Source organism: Globicephala melas, chromosome 2, assembly GCF_963455315.2.
Source record: "Globicephala melas chromosome 2, mGloMel1.2, whole genome shotgun sequence".
NCBI lineage: Eukaryota > Metazoa > Chordata > Mammalia > Artiodactyla > Delphinidae > Globicephala > Globicephala melas.
Window position 1 is genome coordinate 59947115 of NC_083315.2, and position 25800 is coordinate 59972914.

The 25800-nt window shown below is 51.2% G+C and overlaps 1 protein-coding gene across 3 annotated transcripts; it reads right to left on the reverse strand.

Moving 5' to 3' along the window:
* Positions 1 to 444: 444 nt before the first annotated feature.
* On the reverse strand, positions 445 to 25769 carry PPCDC (phosphopantothenoylcysteine decarboxylase). 3 transcript variants are annotated; one of them, XM_060293988.2, is made up of 7 exons: positions 25501 to 25769; positions 23967 to 24071; positions 20140 to 20348; positions 7471 to 7566; positions 6459 to 6587; positions 2650 to 2818; positions 445 to 2134 (listed from the first exon to the last, which is right to left on the reverse strand). In XM_060293988.2, exons 3-7 carry the CDS (start codon positions 20323 to 20325, stop codon positions 2112 to 2114), a joined length of 603 nt encoding a protein of 200 aa, XP_060149971.1. In that variant the 5' UTR covers positions 20326 to 20348; positions 23967 to 24071; positions 25501 to 25769; the 3' UTR covers positions 445 to 2111. The 3 variants fall into 3 exon arrangements, with proteins under 3 accessions (XP_060149971.1, XP_060149972.1, XP_030730811.2); XM_030874951.3 differs by having other exon boundaries at positions 451 to 2259; positions 25501 to 25765; XM_060293989.2 differs by lacking the exons at positions 7471 to 7566; positions 20140 to 20348; positions 23967 to 24071; positions 25501 to 25769 and adding an exon at positions 7618 to 8468 and having other exon boundaries at positions 445 to 2259.
* Between the last annotated feature and the right edge of the window lie 31 nt (positions 25770 to 25800).

Sequence of the window (25800 nt, forward strand, 5' to 3'; positions counted from 1 at the left end):
CAAACTTCCAGAATTCTATAAAAATCATCAGGGAAGCTAACACCTTCTCTGAGAAACATTTCTACCCAAGATGATGACAACTACAAGAGCTCTGACTTTGACTGTTATCAGTGGTTATCACGCCCACCTCAGCACCCCGCTGGCAGATGGGGCCAGGTAAATGCAGCTCAGATACTACCTGCCCTCCCCTCAGCTTCAGCCTGGCTCAGGAAATAGCTGGGCTCTTCAGCCCCCGCCCATTCATCCAGACCCTCATTCAGAGTGGGCGACAGGATGCGGGACTGCCGTGATGGAGGGGTGGACCCCAGCTGGCCCGTGTCCATGGGGACATCTCTTTCCTTCTAGCCAACAAGGCTCAGTCCCACTATGAGCAGCCACAGACAGGCCTACGAACTTCTCTGCTCCTGTGACTTTTTAAAACAGGCATTTTGTAGCAGGTCTCCTGAGCAACTGTCCTCGCTAAAGTGCCCAGCACAGAGCCTCGCACACAGCAAGCACTCAGCAGCAGTTTCTGTTAAAACTGGAAGCCTCACCATTCATTAGGAGGTTGCTGAGGGAAAGGAAGGGTGATGTGGACAGAAGGAGGGAAGTTGGAAAACACTTAAATGGAACTTTGGGATTGCCTCTGGATTTCAGTTGTCCAGGCCCTCACCATGCCCGACCCCCAAACCAGCCAAAGAGGTTGGTTCTTGATGCTACCATTTTAGTTATATTTTCTTTAGTGCCCTAAGACAATTTTATCCCAAAGGATCACTTGATTAAGTCAAGTGCTATAGAGATAAAGGCTCTTAGAGGCTGCTGGAGGCTTGGTTCCAGCCAGCAGGCTTCCTGGGCCCTTCTAAGGTGCCTCTATCCCCCAGTGGTCCGAGAGCATGCAAGGGGTACCCACTCACCCCGGCCTGGAAGGCAAGAGGGCAGGAAGGCAGCCCCTGCCTAAACAGTCAGCTCTAAACAGTCAGCTCTAAACAGTCAAACAAGCCCCAATCCACAGCAGCCATCAAACAGCAGTAGGTCAAAGGCAGGGTAGCGGAGGGTTTCTAGGGCAGAACATGTGTCTCTCTGGAGTCTACTTCCCCCATCCATGTGTGCCACTGTTGGGGCAGGGGGAGGTACAGACACCGAGGTCCCCATCTCAGGCACAGAAAAGCTGATGAGGACGACACCAGGAAGCAAGGGGTCTGGGTTCCAGGTCAGCTTCCCACCCTGCTGGCTGTGTGCCTGTCACTTGTATAAAGTGCATGTCAGCTTAGGGTCGGGGATTTTATTTTTCCCAAAATGAGACAGTCTATTTCAGTAAACGTTAGAAAAGCTCACTGGTATGAATACATATCTAGCTTTAACTTCCATTTTATTTGACATTTACTATGTGAGAGGTAGTAGGGTAGGCATTTTGCATACATTATCTCATTTAATCCTCTCAACAACTCCACGAGGAAAGTGAGGGTCAGAAAGGCTGAGCCCTGAGCCCTAGTCCCACTGCTAGTATGTGGCAGAGCTGGATTTGAACTAGGGACTGTCTGGCTTCTGAACCCTTTGCCCTTACCTGCCATATGATATAAGAACTAAGGACAGTCAGTCAGTTGCCAGCCTAGACCCTTCCCCGGCCCCGGATCTCTAAGACCACAGAGAGGCTCTAAAGGAAGGACAGAGTCTCCCAAAGAGTCACTTTTCTTTATTCCCAGTACCCCCAATCTCACAGCACGGTCTGTGGGAAATCTCAGGGCCTGGCCACCTCGCAGTCTTCCTTGCACCCCACCAAGAAGCTGAAGCTCCAAAGGTCTGGGGATCTCCAGCTGTGGCTCTTTCTAAAAGCAGTTCCTGGGCACAACGTTGGATGAAGGTTTCTCGGTCATTCCTAAGTCCCCTTCCCAGAGCACAGGAACAATACAGCAGCTTGCTCCCCTGGCTTGCTGTGCCCATCCCAGGAAAAGGTGGGGAGGAACTCCAGAAAGCAGGTGTCTCTTGGTTGAAAGAAGTTGGGACCTGGGCCTTTGGTCTAGTTTAACCTGGGGCAGGTCCCGCTCCTGGGGAGGCTCCCGAGCAGGCCCAGGCCAGACCACTACTCAGCAAATGCGGAAGTCTTCACCATATTTTGCCAAAGTCCACCTTCTTCACCAACTTGGCCTGAAAACACCTGAGTTCAGAGGGACATGCGTGACAGAAATCCCCGGGTTCAATTCTGCTGGAAGCCACCGTGCTGGGAGAGGACTTCTTTCACTTTGTCCACAATGGTGCCCACCTCAGCCATGGCCCCCAGACCTAGGGAGCAGAGTTCGGCTATGACCCTGAAGACTGAAGCAGGGGACCGTCCCCCACCCACCCTCACCCACTGCTCCCCGAGTGTCCCACCCAGAGCCCAGTGCCTGAGAAGGCCAGGACCAGGCCTGAGCCAGACCCAGCAAGTCCCTTCTGAGACGCCCCCAGGACAGGCCCCAGGAATAGTTACAGCAGCCATCTTGAACTGTATGGGCTGCATGCCAGGGAGGATACCAGGCAGTTTACCTAACAACTCTGAGAGACAGGAATTACCATTTCCATTTCCCAGATGAGAAAGCTGAGCTGGAGGTCACAACAGGCTGGGATCTGAAGCTGAGCCCTGCCGCGGCCCCAGGCTGTGGGAATGAGCTGTGAGCCTGGCCAGACACCCACCTTGGTCTCCACAGACCAGCTTCTTGGCCACACAGGGGATCTCGACATAGCCGAATGCCTTGAGCTGGCCCACCTGCTGCTCGGTGATGGGGTGCTCCCACATGGCAGTGTTCATCGCCGGGCAGAAGAGCAGGGGCTTGCTGCGGTCCCAGGCCCGGATGACACAGGTCTGTGAGAAAGGTAGGGGGTGCCTGCTGCTCTGCCTGCCACCCCTCCCTGGCCTTCCCGAATCCTACCCTCTGCTTCTGGGCCACAGCCAGCTGAGGACTTGGGATGACTGGGAGCCACTGTCTGAAGGGAGCTGTCTCATACTTTGAGGGTGAGGCTGTGTCTCCTGGTCCCTCTCACCTCCCCATAGGCTCTGTCACAGGGCCCTACACACAGGAGGTGCTCTACCAATGCTAGCAATGGCCTAGCCACCTCCAAGCAGACCTCCCTTGCTGTGCAGAAAGGGCTCCCTCTGCCCAAGCCTCTGTCTTCCTCACAGTCAGCCACACCTCACAGACTGAAGCAACCCTGGGAAGCAGGGGGCAGGCCTGCGGTTCTCACAAAGCTAAGGACCAGACTGCCCAGCAGGTGGGCTCATCTATCCTGACACCAGCTCTACTTGAGGCCAACTAAAGCTTGGCCATGAAAACAACATCTTCCACATGACAAAACCCTCTCCCACGTGTTATCTCATGAACCCTCACTGCGACCCTGTAAAGAAGTTGCTGTCCCATTTCACGGAGGGGAAGCTGTACTTCCCAGAGGTGAGCCATTACCCAAGGACACACCAGACGATGATCCAGGGCAAGGCTTTGCACACCACCCATGCCATCCTCCACTGCATCGTGCAACCTCACTACCTCCTGATGTCCAGGCCATCCCACCAAGTCACATACCAGAGCAGCTATGAAAGGGACAGACCAGCTCACAGAGTCTTTAGCGCTGTGAACTTTGCAATCACGTGGACCTCGGTTCAAATCTTGCTGTGCTATCTGCTGTTACTAGCCATGAGAACTTGAACAAGTTCTTTCATGCCGGGAGTATCAGCTTCCTCTCTGCAAAAGCCCTCTCACTGGGTGGTCTTGAGGGCAGAGGGTGAGAATACTTATAAAGCTCTTTGCACAAGGCCTGGCACAAAGTACAGGCTCCAGAAATAGTAGCTCCTGTTATTATTACAGGCATAGGCTCCCTGGGCCAGGGGCTGCCTCGGGGAGAAATAAGCTCTGGGGCCCGCAGGAGTGTGCTCCCCTGGGCTCTGACTGCTTCAGGCACCTCCGCCTAGGCTGTGGGCCCCTCAGGGAGACAGCGGCTGGCACACCCCTTCCCTGAAGTGGAGCCTGTCTGCAAAAAGAGGGGGAGTCCAGAGAACAATGCCACGAACAGGCCAGGGAAAATGCCTGCCCTCCTCAGTGCCCCTGCCCTCTCCTGGGGACAGGAAGGAAGTTGGTCAGCACACAGCCTCAGGATCTGGGGGCTTGCGTCATCCCAGACACAGCGTTTGTTTCCCACCAAGTCCTCACAATGAGGCAACCTGGCTACGAGTGGACAGTTTCAGTCCACACTTCCTCTTGGCCCTGTGCCACCTGCTGCTTCTGCAGAAGTCATGAGCATACCTAGAAGAGTCCCTTGACTGCGTGTGGGGCAGGTGTTGGCAGGGCTGGGGTTCTCAATGACCTCAAAGGGAAGCACAGCAACCAGAGCAGAAACTCAACATCTCCATGCCCCACACCTCTCTAGCTTTTCTCACCTCATCTCAAAACTCAGCGCTTCCTGGACAAACCACAGCTCCTCCAAACCTTCCAGCACAAGAGGGCCGGAAGGAGGCATCAGTTCCCACGGTCACTTCTGTTTGGCCCATGTTGTGTGCAGCACCTCAGGCTCTGCCCCTAGGAATCCGCCTGGGTGGAGAGAAAGCTTGGATCCGGGTCAGGAGACCAGCTGCCAGCTATACTGGTGACCCAGGGAAGTCACCTCCTCTTTCTGGATCTGCTTGGTTATTTAGCACAAAAAAGGGCTAGAGCCTGAGTGGGCCAGAGGGCAGACAGAGATGCACATCACCCAGGCCAAGGGCCCTGAGACTGGGAACACAGGTTCATACCTAGCGCACTGCTCTCCTGGCACCCCAAGTTCTGGACACTGGAAAGGGAGACGATCTGAAGGAGGGAGGAAGCAGGGCAAGCTTCTTTTGGGGAATATAAGGACAAAACATCTTTTGAGAGAGCACAGAGTCACAGACCATGATGACAGCAGTGTAAGATTTGCAGTTCTTTGAAATACTTGCACCTTCAAGGGAAACCTTTGAGGCAAAGGGCCTCAGGGCTGGTCCTGGGAACATATTCCACTGCTCAGCCAACTCAGTAGGAGGGAACCCCAAAGATTTCAGGGAGTGGTGGCAGCATTGAAGAAAAGAGGGAAGCAGAGCTTTCAGGAGTAAGGAAGGAGCCCTCAGAGAATTGGCCCGGGCCGGGGCTTAGCAGCTCCTAGAGGTCGGCGTGCTTTGTCACATCAGCTGGCTACTGACTGACCAGTGGGAAGCCTGGAGATCTGGTGAGATGGTGCTGGTTACACACAATGCTGACGCACTTAGATGAAAGTGGCCAGGAGCCTGACCTGCTCCGCCATCCTGTCAGCCAGGCACTAGCCCCACCAGGAAGCCTTCTTGATAACACTGCTCCTAGGCCTGCCCTCCTCTGCACTCCCCCACCCCTGCACCTGCCACACAATCTGTGTGCTGCTCTTCTTCTGATCACCTGTGCTCTATTTCAAATGATGCTTAAATCACTAGCAGCTTCTTCGAGAAGTACCTTAAGCACCAATCAACAAGCATATGAGGAGACTAACCTCCTATCTAACCCCCAAAACCTTGACCCAGCTTCGTTAGTCACTTCATTTACTTTGGCTATTAGCCAAAGTAAAATGACTGATTGCCTCATACATACAATAAGCATTTCCTGAATGCCTACTACATGCCCAGTACTGTGCAAGGTGGTGACGCCATTGTCAAAGGACTGACTGTACCACACACCAGAGCATAATCTAAAAACCTTCTCCTTCCAGACTGTCAGCTCCCTGTGTCCTCTGTGTCCCTCCACACAGGGCCTGACACATGGCAAGTTAAAGCTCAATGGATGAGGGAAGAGGGATGATAAGGGAGAGGGAGGGGGACCACACCCAGTCTTCCCAGGATGATCATGTAAACAAAGGTTCTTTAAGGACAACAGCTCCCTGGAGGTCCCCCAGGCCTAAGACAATCCCCACTCTGTCCAGCTGGACTTCTCTTCCTCTCCTCCACCTTGGGCCTCTCATCCTTTCTCCTTTCTTCCCCTTTAAGCTTTCCATAATATACAGGAAAACCACATCTCAGCTTTGTGGCTAAAGCTACAGGAGAGATAACTGTGCCTGAGAGATCCATGCGGAAGTAAACGCTCTTATTCCGATTACCCATGTGGATATCCAGGTCCTGGTGGGAAGGCAGAGCTAAGGTGGGCAGGCAACGGGGCTGGGCAGGGAGACCAGCAGAAGAGCATGTTGAGGGCAGCCCATGAACTATGGACAAAGAAAGAGCAGCTGAGCATCGGGGGGCAGGTGAGAGGTGGACACCCTCAGAGGGCACCCGCAAGTCGAGTCAACCCATCAGGACCAGGCCTTCTACGCACTTGCTGGAGCACAGGTGAGGCCAGGTGGAGGGTTGTCCAGGGGACTGTGTTCCGAGCAAACAGGCCCACCATAAAGGGATTCCAAGGTGAGAACAGAAGCAGTCTGCAGCTCAGCAAACTGGGAGTGAGGCCCAGGGAGGGAGGAGGGCCCAGGGAGTCACTCACAAGCAAGTTGTCACAGATGCCACTGGCCACCTTTCCCAGCGTGTTGGCATCGAGAGGAGATACCAGCATGAGGTCTGCCCACCTCCGCAGGTCAATGTGGAGAACTGGGTCGGATCGGCACTTCCACATCTGGCAGAGGGAAGGAAGTGGGGTCACTGGGCCGGCCATTCTCTCAGTGTGGAGGGAGGAGCGGCAGGTGGGGTGAGGGCCAACACAGACCAGGTACACTAAGTCAGGAACCCAAGGGAGACCACCTGAGAGACCCCCGCCCAAGTTCACTGCCACCCCTCTTGCAGCTAAGCTGGTGAACATTGGCTGTGGAGCCAACAGCCTGAGAGAAACCAGCCCTGAGGAAACAAACGCCCCTTGTCTCTCTGAGCTATTCCCTTTATGGTTTGGTTTTCAAGAGAACTGACATCTGGCAGGGAACTCCTGGCCTGTCTGCTTGAGGCGGATGCTTGGGTTGTCCAAGCCAGTGGAAAGGCTCTGGGCGGTGAGAAATGGAGGGGGTGGGGTGGGGAAGACGGGCCAGCCAGAAATGTTCTAGGCTGAGAATGTTTAAAAATGCCTGGCAGGGCACCCCTGTGAGGCCCACACTCGATGTCTAGTGAATCGGCCAGTGCCCGCCCCTCTGCAGGAGAGCAAAAGCAGAGCCCGGCAGCCGTGGGAAGTGAGGCACTCTCCACAGCCCCGACGCTGGGAGCCGCGTGGACAAGGGTGGTGGGAACAGAGCTCCTCTGTGGTTTCATCAGCCCAGATAAATACAAGGACACTCAACCTCAGGCACAGGGCCAAAGCTGAGGTCTGCCTGAGGTGGGAGGAGACTGTGGGCCTCCTGCAGGCCAGAGCTAGACAGATGTTTTCCTCATTGCCTCTGCCCAGAGAGCCCTGACCGCTGACTTGAGCCTGGGCTGTCTGCTCCGGCCACCAGAACCATTGGCTGCAGGGAGCATGGTCCTGTCCTATTGGTACAAACACAATGGAACTCAGCCCTGGGGCCCCCAGCACTGACCTCCCATTCATCAGCGTCGCTGTAGAGGGTGACAGGAACATCCTGGGGACTGTAGAAATGTTTGGCTCTCTCAGTTGTGACCACTGCTACTTCCAGCTGTCACCAAGAAAAAGTGGAGTGGGGGTGGAGAAGGAAAGAGAAACTTACCAGAGCCACCGGCCTGGAGGCCACACGGGGCCAGGCCAGCAAGAGCTTTCCTCACAGCCTGGCTGTGCAGAGGACTTCTCCCTCCGAGGCAGCGAGCCCCATGTTTGCATAGCTACTTCCGCTGTCACCCGAAGGTCAGGCCTCACCAGGTGCAGCCGTTTCACTTCCCTATCTGAGGCGCTGCCGAGGAATGAGTCACCAACTGCCCAGCGTATATAAAGCTGCAGGCTCCTGCCGCTCAGGCAGAGACAGACAGGAAGGGAAATTAGGGCAAGAAGGCCACGCAGGCCATGGCAGGCAGGAGGGGCCACCCCAAGGAGGCTCACAGGTCCTGAGCTCTGGGCCACACCACAGATCTGCCCTCTGCAGGCAAGGCACTGGGGAGCTGGGGTCCTGCATGTGGTGTCTGCAGCCATGGCCCAGAGAGAAAGCAGGCAGAGTCCCTTGCCGTACTTCTAGGAACAAGGCTTCGTGGGCTCTGGCTGCAGACAGACTCCAGGAAAAGCAAATCTGTGTGCCCTACACTCATGGGGCAAGAGTGATATTTACCTTCACACTACTCATTTAGCAGATAAATTAATAACGCAAACAAGAGGGATGGTTAAGGTGCTTAACAGACAGAAATAGCACATGATAGGGTGAACAGCACTAGACCAGTTCCCATTACTTGTAAAACGAGATGTCAGACTAACAAGCATGCAGATTAAAGGGGCCCAGAAGAGGTGGCTGGGAGGGGAGGATGTAGGAAATCACATCTTTGGGGGACATTTATCCAGGAGGGAAAAAAGTCAAGGGTGACAAGGACAGAATCATCAACTAACCAGAGCAAGGGTCATGGGTGGCAGTGTCTGGGCTAGATGTGCTCTTTGGCCTGCATGGGGTTACAAACTTTTTTTTTTTTTTTGCTGTGCCAGGCAACATGTGGTACCTTAGTTCCCCGATCAGGGATCGAACCTGCGCCCCCTGCAGCGGAAGCACAGAGTCTTAGCCACTGGACCACAAGGCAAGCCCCGGGTTATAAACATTTTTAAGCCAAAATATACAAATATTTTTTGTATATTTTGTATACAAAATATACAAATATACACACAGAAAATCCAATTTCCTGGCTCCTTTTAAAAAACTGAGTGGGACTTCCCTGGTGGCGCAGTGGTTGGGAATCTGCCTGCCAATGCAGGGGACACGGGTTCAAGCCCTGGTCCAGGAAGATCCCACATGCCGCAGAGCAACTAAGCCTGTGAGCCACAACTACTGAGCCTGTGCTCTAGAGCCCGTGAGCCACAACTACTACGCCTAAGAGCCACAATTACTGAAGCCGGCGCACCTAGAGCCCATGCTCCGCAACAGGAGAAGCTACCGCAATGAGAAGCCCGCTCACCGCAACCAGAGAAGGCCCACGCACAGCAACGAAGACCCGACTCAACCAAAAATAAGTAAAATGAATAAATTTATAAAAAAAAAAACAAAACTGAGTGCTCTGGCACTGCTGGGCCCACATTCCTGCTTGAGAATGACTTGGTGGGACTTGGTGGGGCTGCCTCTTTGGATGGGCCGTGCCCATGCCATGTCAACCTAGTCCCTGCCCCTCCCTATAATCTCACCAAGGCTCCCTCTCCTCATTTGTTTCCTGCCTTTTGTGGGTTGTCAGACACTGTTCTGCACAGTACCTAGGAGTAAAGCTGGAACCAGGGAGTAGAAATCTCAGAGAGGCAGACTGCAGAAGAACTTCAAAAGGTCTGGTGCTCCCAGCTCTGCTGAAGAGCTCTCAGATTTGTCCATTCTCCCACTCACTCCCTCTTGGAACCTACCATCCCCCAAACTTGCACAAAACCTGAGGGACCTCTTTAATGGTCATTTAAACCAAACTCCTGCTGAGCCGGGGAGTCCCTTCTAGGATAGCCCTGAATGAGCCTGGTCCAGTTCTGAACAAGATGGCAAATGAACAGGCCTGCTGTCCCTCCATGGAACCCAGCCCTGAAGATGTCACAGGACCAGCACAGGGAGAGCAGTGAAAGGCAGGATGGTGCTGAGACTCTTAAGACACAAGACAGTAATGACGTAAGGTGTGGGGCATAGTAAGTTAGAACTAACCACAAGAAGAAGAATATATAACTTTCGAACCAGCAGAAGAAAATTCAATCTACACAATAAAGGATAGGGAAAGGAAAAAAAAAAAAAGCAGAGAGAACACATGATAAGCGGAAAGCATTAAATAAGATGGAAGAAGTCCTAATAGAATAGCAATTATAGTAATTATATAATTGGCTAAACTCCCTGATCAAAATTCAGACTCTCATACTGGATGTTTTAAAATCCATCAATCACATCAAAATGTGTCTGAAAAGACACATTTAAGACAAAAAGATATATAAAGCTTAAATAAAAGAATAAACTTTCAGTTAAATAAAGTGGATTAAACTCTACTCCCTCTCAAAAGCCCACTGAAATAAAAGTAAAGGGATTTTTTTAAAGGTATGAATCACCAGAACAAAGAGAAGAGGACAAAAACATAAACAAAAACCCAGCAGTTAAGATATATCAACACATAAGATATGGAAGTGGAAGGAAGCATTAACAGATCAGATTAGATCAGACAGGATCAGATTTTTTTTTTTTTTAATGAACATTCCGGGAACAAAAAGGAACTCTTGGAAATTAAAATTATAAATAGTCAAATAAAAAATTCAATATAAGTTTAGAAGAAATTTTCCAAAAAGTAGACGAGAAAGATAAAGAGATAGATAATACTATTAAAAAAGATGAGGTGGTCCAATGGTTAAGACTCCACGATTCCACTGAAGGGGGCAAGGGTTTGATCCCTGGTTGGGGAACTAAGATCCCACATGCCGCATGGCACAGCCCAAAAAAAAAAAAAAAAAAAAGATGAGATCAGAAGACCAACTCAAGAGGTCCAAAATCTGACTAATAATGAGTTCCTGAAAGGGAGAACAGAAAAATAGAGGGGTGAAAATTACAAAAGAAATAAAATGAAATTTCCCCAAACTGAAGAACTCAGAGGTAGGAGCCATCTCTTCTGCCTACAGAGCTCTGAGAAGGTGGCAACCTGTTAGGCTCAGGGAACCTGAAGTCTCATGTCCCTGGCATCCACCGAGTGTAAATCAATGGAGCCTGAGCCCACATCAGCTCTCCTGGAAGCCACATCCTCCTACTGAAGTATATGGGGTTTGCAATCAGCAAAACCTCACAAGTTCTTTTCACCCATGTTGCTACTAAACCACAAGCCCCAAACTGTACTTGCGTTGTTACTTTCCCAGATGTAGCCCCTCACATTTCCCTGGTGAATTCCACCTTTCCAGAGTTGGCCCAGTGTTTGCTCAGTCTATGTAAAGAGCTCCAAAAATTTCAATCCTGTTCCTCCTGGCCTGTTCTCAGCCAGTACCACCATCAGTAGCCCCAAGACACAAATCCAAATGATGAAAAGGACAAGGTCAAGAGCAGAGCCCTTCACCAAGGTTCACAGGTTGGGGGGCTGGGGTGGGAAAGAATCAAGAATGAACCCTTTCCAAGTAGGATCTTTCCCTGATTATAAACATGCTGATAACATTACCAGGTGGTCCAGGGGGATGTCCTAAGATTCCATCAAAGCCCTCACCAAATCCAAAAATACTCTAATATCCAAAATAAAATAAAATAAAATTGATATGGCTTTTCCCCAGTGAGCCCAATCAAACTCCAGTAACAACCATTTTCTAAGTGCTTTTCTAAGGGCTCACAAGCTTTTTCTAATTTGTGGAGCCTACCTCTTCCGCCTTTTTGATAAATGGACATTAGTCATCTCCAGCCTCTAGCCCCTCTGCTGTTTCCCACACATCCTGTAGGTCACCAACCACAACCTCAGCACCCCAGGATAGAACTTGCCAAGTTCAGGAGATGAATCACCCAACTTGGGTTCAAGTCTCTTCTGCCACCATTGGTCCTTTTTCAAACTCAAAAGAAAAAAATGGAAGCCAAGTGGACTCAAGAGTCCCTGCCATTTCTTTCTGTCCCCCCACTAATGTTATACCATTGGCCTCCAGGACCAGGCATTGTTCCATTGCTCTTTTTCTAAATATAGGTAAGAGCCCTCTTGGTCGTTCTGAGTTTCACTGCAGGCTTCAGCTCACTCTGGTGACCTCTGGACCATATTCTACCTTTATCTTTGGTTATATGTCCTCCTTTCCCTTTAACTGCTTTCCAGTCTCCTTCAACAGATGGCTTCCCAGGTAGCCATATCAGTTTCTGGTCACTGCCTTCTTTTCCTTAAGAGGACTACTTTCTTTCATTTCTAAGAGCTTCCTGACCATCCTGAACAATTTGCCACTTAAGATCACCCCAGTTCATCCTCTCTCTATTCTGAAATTTGGAAAGCTGCTTCCTGAAGATCGAGTTCCCCTACTCTCCCCAACTCCCAAACGGCCTGCCAGTTCTCAAAGTGAGGATTGTGCCTAGGGCCAGCCTTCAGAAACATTCCCAGTTTGGTGATGGCCCTGTTCAGGGGCTCCCTCCTCCCTCTCAGCTCTACCTTTTCCTTCCCTCTGCATGCCCCTCACAGTCTCCCCCTGGCTCCTGGGGAATTCCAACCAGGGGTCCAAGTAGGCCTCCCACCCTGGTCCATAGCTGCAGCTTGAGATCTTCCCCTGGTCTCTCAATCTATCCGTCTCTGGCTACCCTCCCAGGTTACACTGTCATTGTTAGGGAGCTTCTTGGGGTCAATGTCTTTCCTAAAGAGTGATGTGAAGAGTATGTAATAAGCCCATCCTTCCCAATGTCCCTCCCTTGACCCCTATCAAGCAGCCACCTCTCCTTGGCAGTGACCCTGACCCCGGTGTTGTCTGGCAGGCCCAGGCCAGTTTTTCTGGTTTTAGAAGTATGTCACTTGATCTGATTCTTCAGTCCTGTGGGCTTTGTTCTCTCATTTTCATTCACTCTGTAAAAAGGTCCTGGGAGCCAAGAGCTAGGCCCTGGGTTGGCACACATTAAAAAAAAGAAGGCATGTTGTGTTACCTTCTGAGATACTAAATAACTTGGACTAGTCACTCATTCACCCTGACCTTTCCCTCAGCAAATGCTAAGGAGTCTTGGCAGAGCAGAAAACTCCTGAGGACAGGAACCCTCCTTGGCTTTCTCTTACACCCTCCTGGGTCATCGTAGAAGCGGGGCTGGACATTAAAACAATCTCTCACACACATCAGAGTTCCTGAAAGGCAGCTCTGTGCTTGGCCCCCTGGCGAGACCCTGGCCAACAGTTTTTATGTCTTAATATTTTTAACCTGAACTTCTGTGTGATGTGACCAAGGCTTGGCCAGACCCTATTACATAAGCTGCCTGCATTTTGCTTAGCATTTATAGAGATTTCTTCCTGAAACCAGTTGGCAAGTCTGGTGTTCCTTTCTCTGTTGAAAATACATCAGCAATCCCATCTGGGGCTCCTGGGGAGTCAGGGAGGGGAAATGGAAAACAGAATTTGGGGCAATACTTCCATTTTTACTTTTAGGCCCCTGGTCTGGCCCAGGCTGCTTCTGGGGCAGATATCAAAGGGATCTGTGGAGAAGCACTTTCACAGCCACAGGATGAGATAAATCCCATGGCTTGAATGTCCACCTCCAACCTCATCTCTGGCCTCTATCCATTACAACCATGAGCCAGTAGCACCCTCTCCTCAAGTATGACAACCAAATGACATTGTCCAGTGTTCCCTAGGAGGCAAAACTGCCCCAGTTGAGAACCACTACTCTACAGAATCATCCAATAGAACTCTCTGCAGTGAAGGAAACACGTCATACCTGTGCTGTCCAGTATGGCAGCCTCTAGCCACATGTTGCTATTGAGCACTTGAGGTGTGGTTGGTGTGACAAAGGAACTGAACTTTTGGTTTTATTTAATTTTAATAATTTAAATTTAAATTTGAATGTGGCTAGTGGCTACCGTGTTAGATAGCACAGCTCTGGCATATACAAGGAAAGAAGAGCCCCAGCTGGAACCCCCAGCTCAGTGGCTAGAAAAGAGCAGGTGTTTCTAGTAGGGCATGTGATGATGGCTCCACAGGAGACTGATGAGGACTCTAAAGAGGAAACACCGGCTATGACTTAACCCGGCACAAGGCAAGGAACCCAGAGTTTTAGTGGCTTAGTCCTCTGGGCTGACACACACAGCAGAAGACCCCGACATTGGGCCTCCCAGTGTTGACACTGGTGGTGCCTGGGGCCTGGGGGCCAGCCAAGAAGCTGGCATGACTCTGAGCATGGGGGTGGTGGGCATACTCTAGAAAAAAGGACTCTGGGTGCCGTCAGCACGTGGGGTTGGGGTGGGGGGAAGCTGTGGAGGAGGTGGCCTCATTAACAAATCCCTGAGGGAGTTCCGGTTGGCTGAGTGGGTGTCCCAATGGCTCACAATGATGTCTCCACTTGACAAACATTTACTGAGCCTACTACACACATGGGAGCCAGAGCTGGTAAGGGCTCAGTGTGTCTAACAAGTGGGTGGGGTATACATGACCCCTGACTATAAAGCAAGACAGACCAGGCAGGAGTCCACAACTGCCTGGGGCTTCTCAGCCTCATGGCCGTGTTTAGGTGGAGTAGAGAATGCCCATAATCTGAGCTCAAGTCCACTTGCTGATGGTAGTCAGGAAACTGGCCTTGAGCCCCAGTTCCGCCAGCCCACTGGCTGGGGGAATCTCTGGCAAATTCTTCCTCTCTGGCCTGGTTTCTCCTCCGGAGCCATGAGCCATCTGGACCACAGGGCCTCCAGGGGCCCCTCCAGCTCGCTGCACCTCCCAGCCCTATTGTGACCCTTGTCCTTTCCCAGCAGGCTCTGCCGTTCTGTCCTCTGCCTCCAAACCGGCCTCCTGGGGGAGCTGGTATTCTAGTCGCATGGCCCATCCTGCCATTCAAGCAGGGCATAGCTGCTAATCCCTCCCCAACTAGAGAAATTTCTAAAGAATGAAACTAGAGAAGCAGACTGCAGAGGCTCTCCATAGGGACGCTATTCTGGAGTAGCAGGGAAGGACCCTGGGTGCAAGAGCCCTTGGCCCAGGGCTGGCTGCCTCCAACCAGTGGCCTGCAGAGGTCACTCCCTGGGGGAGCAAGCCAGGGAAGGATGGGGCTAGCCAAGCCAGCGCAGGTCCAGAAAAATGCCTCAGAGTGCTACTGCTGAGTAGATTAGTTTCCACAGCAGGAACCCAGAGCAGGCAGGTGGCCCCTGCCTGGAAAGAAAGAAAAACCTCAAATCAGGACATGTTTCTCCTGCTCTCCTTTCCTCAATGAGATTAAAAAAAAAAAGAAAGAAAGCATAAAATTACAAAGAACATTCCACGATATCCCTACTAAAAGCCCCACTGACTTTAAAAAATAAAATAAAATAAAATAAGGGGACCTCCCTGGTGGCGCAAGAATCCACCTGCCAGTGAAGGGGACATGGTCCGGGAAGATCCCACATGCCACAGAGCAACTAGGCCCGTGTGCCACAACTACTGAAGCCCATGCGCCTAGAGCCCGTGCTCCACAACAAGAGAAGCCACTGCAGTGAGAAGCCTACACACCGCAACGAAGAGTAGCCCTCGCTCGCCACAACTAGAGAAAGCCCATGCACAGCAAAGAAGACCCAACGCAGCCAAAAATAAATAAATAAATTTATTTAAAAATAAATAAAAAATTAAAAAATGAAACAAAATAAGTACACAGAGAGGTTAGAAAATCAAAATTGAACAGAATGACACAAAATACAAATCTCCCTTCCTGCCCCCATCTCTCCACAAGGGTAACCACCTCCAGGGGGAGGACCACAGGCAGTAACTTTGATACGTGAACACACAAAAGGAATCATACTATATGCCAGCAGTTGGCAAACCTTTTCTATAAAGGGCCAGATACTATTTTAGGCTTTGTCACAACTACTCTACTCTATAGTAGCAAGACTGTAGCCATAGGCAATACTTAAATGAATGGGTATGGATGTGTTCCAATAAAATGTTACAGACACTGAAACCTGAATTTTATATAATTTTATATGGCACAAAATAATCTTTTGATTTTTTTCAACCATTTAAAAATGTAAATAGTTTACATATGTATGGTTCATAGGCCATACAAAAACAGACAACAAGAATTTGGCCTGTGGGCCACACTTTACTAACTTCAGCACCTTGCTCATTTCACTTATATCTTGAGGACTGTCCCGTATCAGCACACAAGATCCACCCATTCTTCTGAACTGCTGCCTCCGAATCCATCAAGAGGCTGAACCACAACTGCACCACAGCTCTATTGTTGGATATTTTGTTTGTTTCAGTTTTCTTTTAAAATTATAAACAGTGCTAAAATGAACATGCTTGTACATTTGGTGAACTTTTGTACCCTATAGCGGCGGTCCCCAACCTTTTTTGGCACCAGGGACTGGTTTCATGGAAGACAATTTTTCCACGGGGCGGGGGGGCGGGGGGATGGCTCAGGCAGTAATTCGAGCGATGGGGAGAGGCAGGCAGATGAAGCTCCGCTCAGTCGCCCGCCGCTCACCTCCTGCTGTGCGGCCCGGTTCCTAACAGGCCGCAGACCAGTATCGGTCCATGGCCCCGGAGTTGGGGACTCCTGCCCTATAGGGTTCAATCCTATGGGTGAAGCAAGGGCTGTGACCATTTTTGCTTTCTCTAGATATTGCCACAACAGTCCTCCGGAAAAGCAGAATTTACTTCATTCTGCATACGAGCAGGGCCCTCTTCCTGCACCCTTAACAGTCCTGAATGTCCTCACAGGCATTCTGGAAACAGCCTTTTCTAAGGCCAAGGCCTGCCAACTCCCTGGGTGGGAGATTTTTTCCACTTTTAGAAATCCTCTTCTGGCTCTCAGTCCTGCTGACACCTACCCAGCAAAAGCTAGAGAGGTGTTCTGTTTTCTCCTCCATAGTGAGGAGGGTACCAACCAAAGGGCAGAAACTGACTAAGCTAACTGCTCAGACGTAAGTGCCACTCAATTACATGACGATCACAGAACTGCAAAACAGCCACAGCTCCTACACCCTAGGACCTTCTCTCAGGCTGCCTTTGGTCCTAGTGCTTTTTGTCCTCACATCTAGAATCTTCTACCACTCATGCCAGAAGAGGCCTTGGAGATGCATCATTTGGGTACCTGGCCCCCACTTTATTGCAGGGATAAGAAAACTGAGGCCATAAAAAAGACCTGACTTGCCCAGAGTCCCAGCGTGAGAAATCCTCTATGTGCAACGCCTCTTTTGAGGGAGGGCTGGCCCCCACTGTCCAGCTCCTCCCACCTCACACAAAGCCTCCAAGGCTTCTTTGCTGGTGGCCGCTCTCTCCAGCTGCTGGTGACTGAGGCAGAAAACCAAATCTACCCCTCCCCATCACTCCCCCATAGTCTCCTTGGTCTGGCTCCAGGTCAATGGTCCTCCTGGGAAGCCTCAACACACTGGTGGATCAGGAGTAATCCTGAGCCAGGTCTGTAGAATCACCCAGCTCCCTGCCGCCCATATCCCAGCTGCTCGTTTGCTAGTCAAAATCTAGGGATCCCTAAAGGAGCTCAGCAAAGCCTCAAGCATGTGAATCCATGACTTAGGCAAAGAGCTGAGAAGGACTGCTCCAAGGGACAAAGACTACTCTTGGAGGTGACCCAGAGGGGGGCACTGGGGAGATCAGTACCATCAGGGAGTGTGGGGAAGAGCCAGGGGAAAGGCCACCCCCCTGGGGCCAACACAAGGCAAGCAGGGATTCCCCCTTTGGTTACCAGCACCTCACAAGGACTCCACTGAGCAAATCCAGGCTCTCTGGAGAGCTGTCTACCCACAGGATGAGAGGGGTGCGGGCCCCTCCACATAAGCGGATGGACGGTGGCTCCACAGCTCTTCCCACATGGGCCATCTACCAACCCCAACACCCCACACCATGTGTGGCTGCCCCAAAGGACACGACAACAAGGGAAAAGGAGAGGGGGACGGACAGGAAACAAACAGTGTTAAGCGCTTCCGTGTGCCAGGAGCTGCGCCTAGTTGTGGGCACAAGATGGCAGTTTCATCTGTGTCCCCCTCCCCCAGCCTTGCAAACATTCCCGAGGGGATGGGTGGCAGCCATCATCTTTATTTTAAAATGAGAAAGGCAGGCTCCTAGAGGCTAAGTCAGGCAGTCCTCTCTCCTTGTCACTGCCCTTCTGGCTGCCTGACCTTCAGCTTCAACTCCAGCCAGAGACGGAGAGCCAAGTCCCATTCCACATGTGGCCTGTACCCCACAGAGGCTGGACTAAAAGGCCTAGGGTAGGCTGGAGAGCCTCCCTGCTTCAGGCAACCCTTTCCTCACACCCGCATAAATGCTGGCTGTGTGGGATGGCAGGAAGCGGTGGAGCTGCCATTTCCCTCTGCTCTGAGGCTGCTCATCTGTTTCCTGGGATAGGACTCCCTGCCCCCACTTACCCCAAGTCCGGAAATTCACTTGCTCTTGGGGCTATGGGAAAAGGGAACTGCATGGTTCCCTCCCTCCCCAGAGGGCGGTGGCAGAGGCTGTTGCTGCAGCAACGCTTCCAGGCCTCCCGCCCTCAAGGCTCTAGCTGGCCAGCTCCTACCAACGGTTCTGGGCACACGAGGCAGGGGCAGGCCGAAGGGGTTACTGCCCCAAAGCACCAGTGCCCAGCCTCAGAGCAGCCACAACACTCTCCTCCCTTCCCTCTTCTGGCCTGACTGGCATCCCTGGCTGCCTGGAGGGTATAAGTTTGTGGAAAGTTGGGAAAAAAAAAAAAAAAAAAAGCAGCTTTCCCGCCCTTGCCTGTGACTCCCGACACAGTCATCTGCAAGTGAGCACTGCTCCCTGCTGGACACTTAGGGTACACCCGCCTGTGCCACCCTGAGTTAGGTGCTATGTTTGTATCAAGCAGGGAAAAAAGCACAGCCTGGGCCTCAACGGCTTAACACTCCACAAAACTAGTGTCTGACAACACAGGCAGTGTCAAAGATAACCTATGGTTCCACAGCTTGGTCAAGATTCTCTTCTCAACCAAACTTTAGTCAGGCTCCTTGGAGCCACTTTTTCAACTAGGCCCGTCTTTGGATTTCATCCTCCAGAACAAGATTCCTGCTAAGTTGGTTTAGCCAGAATCCCCTACGCTCGATATGTGATTAGCCTGGATATCTCATCAGGCTCCTCATCCCCCAACAGCCCCCAGATCACCCTGGGCTGCCTTCAGCAAGAATCCGGTCAGGACAGTTTTCCTAAAATCTCCCTTACCCCTGATGTTTCCTCTTAGTAATTTTCCATCCACTCACACACACGCACACGCACGCACGCACGCGCGCGCGCGCACACACACACACACACACACACACTGCTCCTTGGCTACAAATCTCCACTTTTCCTTGCTGTATTCAGAATTAAACCCAGTTCTATACTGACATCTATTTTCCCCTATTGCAATAGTTTTTCTGAATAAAACCTGTTTTTACCACTTTACTTCTAAGCTTTTCTTTAATACATCAAATGAGTTTTAAAAGGAAGGGAGCAGGGACTTCCCTGGTGGTCCAGTGGTTAAGACTTCGCCTTCCAGTGCAGGGGGTGCAGGTTCGATCCCTGGTCGGGGAGCTAAGATCCCACATGCCTCGCAGCCAAAAAACAATAAAACAATCACCAAAAAAAAAAAAAAAAAAAGGAAGGGAGCAAAACCACATGGGCTGAGGCAGGCCAGGAAGGCTTTTACATGAAGTGTTTGTGGAGAATTTGAAAAGGCAGGGAAAAGTAGGCAGGGCGGCACAGCCTGGAAGGGGCTGGGCCAAAGCAAAGGCCATCAGGGTGGAGCGTGGGATAGCTGGAGAGTGGCAGACCAGTGAAGGGCCTAGGTTACCAGACGAAGAAGTGGGGTTATCACCAGCTGGCTTTCACATTTTTTAAAGCCTTGAACTTTTCCCGCAAAACAATATGCTCCAGAACCCCTACATATAAAACTGATCAAAGCTGAGGTGATCTGACCAAAGGCAGGGGGCTAAGCCCCCCACCTCCAACACACTGTGGTGGCCCCTGGGCATCTCTGAACACCTGAAGGAGCAGAGTTTGAAACCAGAGCTGCGGGCAGCGGGGAGCCCCTAAGGTTCCAGTGCATTTGGACTGACAGGACACCCATGGTGTCTAACAAGGAGGGAGGACAGAGCCACAATGTCCAGGATGGGGTGAAAGCAGAGGCAGGGAGCACAAGGCAGCCAGGGGGCGCTGAGAACTTGCCGCAGTTCTCCAGCCAGCTCTTCTCTCATGCTAGGACTTCAGGGAATTCAAAGCAAATGTTTGGGAACCCAACACCTCCGTTCACCACAGCGTTCCCTTCGCAGTCTCCCCTCACTCTCTGTCTACTACCTAATCTAGCTCCTGGTTATACTGTCACACTGGTCTCTGTCTCCACGTCCCCCACATACCAATGCACACAGAGGACTTCCACAAACACCATGATTAAGAAAAAGAAAACCCTGTGCACTGCACAAAAACAGGCTGGCCCCAGAGCATCAGCCCTCCAATGCCCGAGGCTGTCTAGTAAGCATACTCACGCCAGGAATGTCCAAAAGCCTGGACACCAGAAGAGGCAACTTCAGGGCTGCAACACTCCCAGTGACACCGACAAGAACACGGAACGGTCTCTTCACCAAGGGTGCAGCAGCTGAACACGTGGCCCTGGGTTCCATGTGCGGTCTGGTGGCTTCGAGTCCTGGGAGCCTGCCAGAACTGGGCTCCATAAAGCTCTGCCAGGATTCAGGATCTAAAAGCAGAACAGGGGGTGCCTGCTTCATTCATACATTCAACCAAAATGTACTGAGCACCCTGTATTAGACCCTGGGCCAGATGCTAGGGTTCCTGAGGGGTCAACAGTCCCAGCTTCTGGGAGCACACAGTGTGATAAGAAGGTCAGACACGCTCATCCCACGTGGGTCAGTCACAATGTAATGCGGCCAGTGTCATGAGGCTGTGCTGCCTAGGAGTTACTGTCTGAGTAAGTCAGAGACCAAAAAGTAACATTCAGGTTGAGTCCTGCAGGACGAGGAAGTTTTTCAGAGAAGCAAGAAAATAACTTCACAAGAAGGAGCAATCTTGCAGAGGTGAAGAGGCCTGAAGGAGGGTGGCAGGTCTGGGGAACAGAAAGCAGCTTAGCAGTGAGGCTAAAGCGTGATGGAAGTGGGGGGCAGTGGGGCGGGCAGGAGGTAAGGCTGTAAAATCAGGTCAAGGACTAAGTGTCAAGAGCAGTGAGGGCTATGGTGCGTTTTCACTTTAGAAAGATGGTGCTGGTGAGAAGGTGGAGGGGGCCTTGGTAGTGAAGAGACTGGAGGGGGCAGACAAAGGAGCCACTGCAGTGGGCTAGGCTGGCTGAAGAGAGTGGCAGGGCAGGGTAGGTTCCAGGGATGCCTGTGGGGTAGAACCCTATGCAACAAAGGGGTTTGGGTGCTCCAGGGAGCTGAGAGATTTGCCCCTCTGTCCCTCCCTGTGGATCAGGCACCACCCTACAAATCCAAGGCCGAGAAGAGACAAGCATAAAAAGGATAAAGGCCACCCCATGAGACTAGCTGCTTGGTTTCTTCCTCTGGCCCTCAGGTGTTGCTAGAAGTGAGTGTTCATAATATGGCTGATGAACACATCAAAACCTACATTCTGGCAGACTGGGCCAGCAAAACATACTCCATCAGCAACAATTATCAAGGACCAACTACATCTAGCACTGGCAAAGAAATTGTGGAAGAGACAGCCTCTGCCTTTAGGGGATCTGTGCATGAATTGAGAAGACAAGAGTCACACCTGAAATCACTTGAGATGGGTCCTTCTCTGGGATGCACCTTTTTGGCGATCACTGATTCAATCTGTACATCGGTTTCCTTGCCTTTCCCTCTCCCCTTTCCCATGACCACCAACACCCCCAGCAAGCTCCCTGAATGTGCGACCTGGTCTAAACACCAACTGCCAGACGGGTATCGGGCCTGTAGTAGGTCCTGAACATCTGCCGAATGGGTAACAAACTGTACCCTCTGAAGTAGAGGGGGGCAGAGAACAGAAGCCTGGGCTATGAATCAGGAGCCCTGGGCCCTGGCCATGGTTGTGCTCCTGACCTGGTATGTGACCTTGGCTCAGGGTCATTCCCTCCCTGGACATGTCTCTTCATCTGAAAAATGCAAAGATAGGACCAGGTGATCTCTGAAGCTCCTTCCATCAGAAAACTTCTGAGTCAATGCATGAAAGACAGAGGTAAGGGACTCTCTCTACAAGGGGGTCCTGGGAGATGTACTCAAAAAGGGTAGAATCAACAAGGGGAAGGGAGACCAAGGCAGACCCCGAGGAGGAAGTCCAGTGAGTCACCCAATGGCTATCTATGTGGCTGCACACCCATAAGGGCTCCCTCTTCACTCCACAGGCCCCTTGGCTCCTTAGGGCCTCTTTGCCCATTTTTTGCCTTCAAGACTCAGGCACATAACCACATGAGCTGAGGATCATGTTTGGGTCTATTATTCCACTTCTACCTGGAAGGGTCTCCGAGGGGCCCAGACCCTTCTCAACAGGCGTTAAGCACAGGCCAGTTCCCTAGAACAGAACTTCCCCCAAAGTTCCATTTGCCAGCGATCTCAACCTCTACGTCAGGGCCTCAGCCAGGGCCATGCTTGCCCAGAGCAGAACTGAGTCTATTCGAGGGCCTCGAGAGCCCTGTTAACAACTGACAAGGTCTAGAGGGCCTATCAGCCAGCTTCCCAGAACTAATCAGTGTGCTAGTGAGCACCCACAGTAGGTGATAGAGGCACATTCTGCGCTCTCCAGGGAAACCCGCCTGCCAAATCCCAAACCTGGACCCTGTCCTACCCCAGCCAACTGGTGCAAGGACATGGAGATTCCTGTAAAACCAGAAGCTGAATTTAAAACCTCCTCCAGGGAACTCCCCGGTGGTCCAGTGGTTAGGATTTGGCCCTCTCACTGCCGAGCGCCCAGGTTCAACCCCTGGTCAGGGAACTAAGATCCCACAAGCTGCGTGGTGCAACAAAAAAAAAAAACCCAAAAATTTAAAAATTAAAAAAAATAAGATAAAACCTCCTCCACATCAAACTGATATCATTCCTAGGGAATAGGTTACTGAAAGCAATCAGTTAAACTTGGGGCAGGAATCCATGCTGGTGACTTCAGCTGCTTCCCCACAGCAGGTGGTACAGCCCAAGGTTTACTACTTAGCCTGCTGAGCGATCTTTGTTAAGGACCAAAGCCTACCTATCTTTCTAGAAGGCGGGTGTGGGGGGGATATGTACTTGAGGATGAGAAAGTGGAAAATTTAACCAACATCTGAAAGCAAGGTCAAATCAGTTCAATCTGACAGTCCCATGTAGGGTGACAGTTGGCAGGAGTTCTTTTTTTTTTTAAACATGTATTTATTTATTTATTTTTAATTCTTTTTTTTGTGGTACGCGGGCCTCTCACTGTTGTGGCCTCTCCCGCTGTGGAGCACAGGTTCTGGACGCGCAGGCTCAGCAGCCATGGCTCACGGGCCCAGCCGCTCCGCAGCATGTGGGATCTTCCCGGACCGGGGCACGAACCCGTGTCCCCTGCATCAGCAAGCGGACTCTCAACCACTGTGCCACCAGGGAAGCCCTTTAATTCTTTTTTTTTTTTTGGCCATGCAACGTGGCATACGGGACCTTAGTTCTCTGACCAGGGACAGAACCTGGGTCCACTGCATTGGGAGCACAGAGTCTTAGCCACTGGACCACCAGGGAAGTCCCTTTTTAAAAAAATATTTATTTATTTGGTTGCACTGGGTCTTAGTTGCAGCAGGCGGGCTCCTTAATTGCAGCACGTGGGCTCCTTAGTTGTGGCAAGTGAACTCTTAGTTGTGGCATGCATGTGGGATCTAGTTCCCTGACCAAGGATTGAACCCGGGCCCCCTGCATTGGGAGCACGGAGCCATATCCACTGCACCTCCAGGGAAGTCCCAGCAGTTCTTTATGTTTACTCTCAAAAATAGATCAAATCCCAAACCAGTAAGTCTATTACTCTACCCAGTCCCTGTTAGAACCATCTATTTGCACAGCCAAGGTAGCTGTAGACAGCACCTCATTTTCCTGAGCTCTGCTCTACTCATAGGAACTCTTGAGCAGCAGAAAGAGTTGGCAGGCAGAGAGGTTATAGGACTGCAAGCTGTGATTACTGAGCCTCAAGCTCCCAGGGCGCTAGCCATGCAGGTAGCCACACGCATACAGTCACAGCCAGAAAAATGACAGTTTCTCTGTCCTTTAAAAAGACAAGGCCAGACAGAGTAAAGAGCCTCAGCTGTGGCAGACTTGTGATGTGTAAGTCTCCTTCTCTGATGAGTTTAGTTAGGACAGAGTTAAGTAAAAGTTTCAGGAATACTTGCCAGTCACAATATGGGCAGGTGTGCAGCCAGGGCAGGACCAGGGCTAAAAAAAAGCCAGATGGGGTATGAGCCCAGCACAGCACAGGAATGATGAGTAACTGGGGCCTAGGAAAAAGCAGAACCAAATTTGGGTGGGTGGGCAGGGATCCAGGATCCATTAAGAGCTTGAATCCTTTAGCCTGACATCAAAGTTCCTATTACTGGCCCCAAGAGTCTGCTCTGGCCTCATCTCCCACCAGTCAATACAACTCTGCCCCAGTAATAATGAAACACCTATAGTTCCCCATAGTGGTACTCTTCCCCCAAACCCAGTCATTAAAAGGAGTCACGTGGCCACAGGGTCACTTTAAACCCCTTCCTCCAAGGAAAGGCAAGGAACTTTTCAGGGAGAGCTCAAGGTCTTGACATTCTGCTAAGACTGCTCTTCTCTCAGGACGTCTCTGGCGGGCCAGTGGTTAAGACGCCGAACTTCGAATGCAAGGGGCTCAGGTTTGATCCCTGGCTGGGGAGCTAAGATCCCATGTGCTGCCAGTGCGGCCAAGAAAATTAAAAACAAAAAAACAAACAAACAAAAAGACTGCTTTTCTCTCAAACCAGAAGCAGGCATGCTTCCAGAGTCTGCTACTCCTGGAATCCCATTAGGCACCCCTCCTCAAGGCCACATGTTGGGGATATATAGATATATATTACATACACACGCAGTGACTACTAGTGAGGGAGTGACTGAGAACTGCCACCTCTCAGTCACTTGGAGAGATGTGGAAAACTCCTGCCCCAAGATACCCACCACTTCCCCAGCTTGGGAATCTCCCCTGCCTATTACCTGGCACAGGCCTCCAACACTTCAAAGTACAGCACGAAGTTTTTCTCTGACAAAATTTGGCCTCACTTTCATTTTTAATGCCATTCGGCACTTTTAGGTGGAGCCAGGGGACAACTGCAATATCCCAGGGCTTTCCTTTTTCTATTTTACCAACTTGTAAAATACAGTTTGTACTTTGGGCCATCCCCATTCCTTTCTGGAGGCAGGCTCATGGATTTTGTTTTTGTTTCTTTAAGGCAAAAGGTTAAGTGTGGGTAACCGATAGGACCAACTTTCAAACTAGATTAAATGGTACTAGTTAATTGCAGAGCAGCACAAAGCCGGGATGGGAGCGTGTATATATATATATAAATGCCCCACTTCAGGATGGAGACGGGAAGGGGTCCACAGACACACACACACACACACACACACACACACACACACACACACACACAGCCACAGACCCGCAGCAAAGCTTCTCGGGCACCGACAGGAGGGAGAGAACACACACACACACACACACACACACACACACACACACACACACACACACACACACACACACACACACACACACACACACACACACACACACACACACACACACACACACACACAGTGAGGTCACACACAGAGCCACAGACCCAAAATCGCGAAAGAAGCTTTTCCAGCCTCCCTCCTGCCCCACCGCGTGAAACCAGCCTCCAGAGGGCCCCCCAGACTCCTCACCCGCGTCAGGCGCGTCTCGGAGCAGCCCCCAAAATATCGCGATACCTCGGTCGCCCCTCCCACAGATTCTGACTGGCACGCAACGCTCCTACAGTCGCCGGCAGCCTCCACGACTGCGCAGACTTCTGGGAGTTGCAGTCCACTTCTCAGCCTTCTGGGAACTGTAGTCCATTCCGGGGAGTCCTGTCGGGAACACCAGCTTCCAAGTTCTTGGTATTTCCTGTGCTCATCTGGGCCTGGCCCAGATTGTCTGACCTACTTACCCCCGCCCCAGCCCCATCCCACACTGCTCATCACTGC

Excerpts from the sequence above, each read along its gene's own strand:
- PPCDC (XM_030874951.3), bottom strand. The coding sequence starts at position 20,325 with ATGGAGCCCAGTTCTGGCAGGCTCCCAGGACTCGAAGCCACCAGACCG. Across the intron at positions 7,567-20,139 it reads GGCTTTTGGACATTCCTGGC|CTGGAAGTAGCAGTGGTCAC; the intron begins GTGAGTATGCTT and ends TCTTGGTGACAG. Across the intron at positions 6,588-7,470 it reads GCGACGCTGATGAATGGGAG|ATGTGGAAGTGCCGATCCGA; the intron begins GTCAGTGCTGGG and ends TCCCTCTGCCAG.